The sequence below is a fragment of the Phodopus roborovskii genome, unplaced genomic scaffold (genome assembly GCF_943737965.1).
Source record: "Phodopus roborovskii unplaced genomic scaffold, PHOROB, whole genome shotgun sequence".
NCBI lineage: Eukaryota > Metazoa > Chordata > Mammalia > Rodentia > Cricetidae > Phodopus > Phodopus roborovskii.
In genome coordinates this window covers 19,870,796-19,872,876 of record NW_026126418.1, presented here as the reverse complement: position 1 = coordinate 19,872,876, position 2,081 = coordinate 19,870,796, and the positions used below count along the sequence as shown (strand labels likewise).

The 2,081-nt window shown below is 38.2% G+C and overlaps 1 protein-coding gene across 1 annotated transcript; it reads right to left on the bottom strand.

The window, feature by feature from the left end:
- Positions 1-428: 428 nt before the first annotated feature.
- Positions 429-1,355, bottom strand: LOC127222314 (olfactory receptor 1019). The gene has a single exon (XM_051184324.1). It carries the CDS (start codon positions 1,353-1,355, stop codon positions 429-431), a length of 927 nt encoding a protein of 308 aa, XP_051040281.1.
- Between the last annotated feature and the right edge of the window lie 726 nt (positions 1,356-2,081).

The window sequence follows — 2,081 nt, the reverse complement described above, 5'->3', positions numbered from 1 at the left end:
TTACAAGAAGGTATCGAATTCCAAAACAACTTCAAAATTTTTTTAATGATAACTTGGTTTTCAAGGTATCAAGTAACTTGACTAAGATTACACAGCTAAAACATCACAGAATCTTTATGTGGGTTTTTTGCTATGTGAAGTCTGGCCCTTAGCCAGTTTTATATTCTATTAATTGTTATGAATTTGTTGACCTGCTGGTGCTTTAATTTTATTATTTGAAAAATGAGATAATTTCCACTTATCACATTAGCTGTACAAACTTGATGAGATTCAGATGGTAAAAAGTTCTAGAAAATTCTTCCAAGTTTGTAAATCAAGGACATGGTAACTTAAATGATATTTTACATTCATCATATCCTGACATTGTCCTTCTGCCACTTCCATTTACCTCTAGAAAATCAGATTTTAATTACTTATAATTATTGAGATTATTTTCCAATCAGTTTTTTGAAAGCAGCTTTCACATCCTTATTTCTCAAACTGTAGATCAATGGGTTCAGCATAGGAATGATAATGGTGTAGAACACAGAGGCCCACTTGTCTTGGTCTAGGGAGTAGCTGGATGTTGGCCTCAGGTACATGAACATGACTGTACCATAAAACAGAGTGACACCAGTAAGGTGAGACCCACAGGTGGAAAAAGCCTTTAGGCGGCCTTCGGCTGATCGCATTCTGATGATTGCAATGAGGATGAAAGCATAGGAGATGAAGATGATAAGAATGGTGCTGAACTCAATGAAGCCACACAAACTGAACAGCAATATCTCACTGATGTAGGTGTCTGAGCAAGAGAGAGCCAGGAGTGGTGGGATCTCACAGAAGAAATGGTTGATGATATTGGAACCACAGTAACTGAGGCTGAAAGTGAGGGAAGTGTGAGCCACTAAACTCACTAGGCCAGCCAGATAAGAGCCCAGCATCAGGGTCAAGCACACTTTCTTGGACATGAGAGTGCTATAGTGAAGAGGTCTGCAAATGGCCACAAATCGGTCATAGGCCATGGCAGCCAGGACATAGCACTCAGCATCCACAAAACCTACAAAGAAAGCAAATTGGGTGGCACAGCTGGAGAAAGAGATAACTTTGTGTTTTGTTAGACAATCAGCCAGCATCCTGGGAGCAATGGCGGAGGAGTATCCCAGGTCAACAAAAGAGAGGTTGCAGAGGAAAAAGTACATAGGAGTATGAAGCTGATTGTCTGTTATAATCAGGATGATCATGCCAACATTTCCTAACACATTGACCAGGTAGACAATGAGGAAGACCACAAAAAAGATGATCTGCAGCTGAGGGTCTTGAGTGATGCCCACAAAGACAAACTCAGTCACAACTGAATGATTTTCTATATTCATCATTCCAAGCAGTATGTGAGTGTGTGTCCAAGTTTAGTTTATTAATGAGTTTGTTATATTTCTGGTTACTGGAAATGCTAAAAATAAGCTTAAGCAATTATGTGCACAGGATATTATAGATTATTTTTTAAAATAAAAGTAGGGTCTTTTTGGATGATATTCAAATGCTACTCACTTACTCAATTTAGTGACTATTACAGTGACTCAGGGAAGTCTTGTCAGTGTTGGGTATCCTTACAGATACACACTTGTGTTGGAGATGTTGACCATGATGAGAGAGCAATTTCTGCCTCTTCAACAGCCTTAGTAAGTAGAGGTCACTTAAATAAGACATCAGATTTTAGTGATCTTTGTGATTATATGCTGTATTCACTAGCAACAAGGATGAGGTTTGATGTTCTTCTCTCTGAAACAAAACATAGGTATACCCATTTGTGATCCTTCATTCCCCTCCTTGATTAGATGGCTGTGTATTTACCTGCAGAATTAAAGACACTGGGAAAATTAAACCAATTCAAATCAAACAAGACAGAGAAGAAGGTAATTTGGAAAAGAGTAGATCTCCAACACAAACCTGAAGAGAGACACAAAGTGTCTGTTCTTTTATTATTTTAGTGGTTTATTGTTTAACAAGGAAGAGGAAGCAGAGGGAGTGGTACATTTATGGGGTTGTGAACATTTATAGGTAAGACTATTACAACAGTTACAAGTTGTACCCACAGCTTTTTT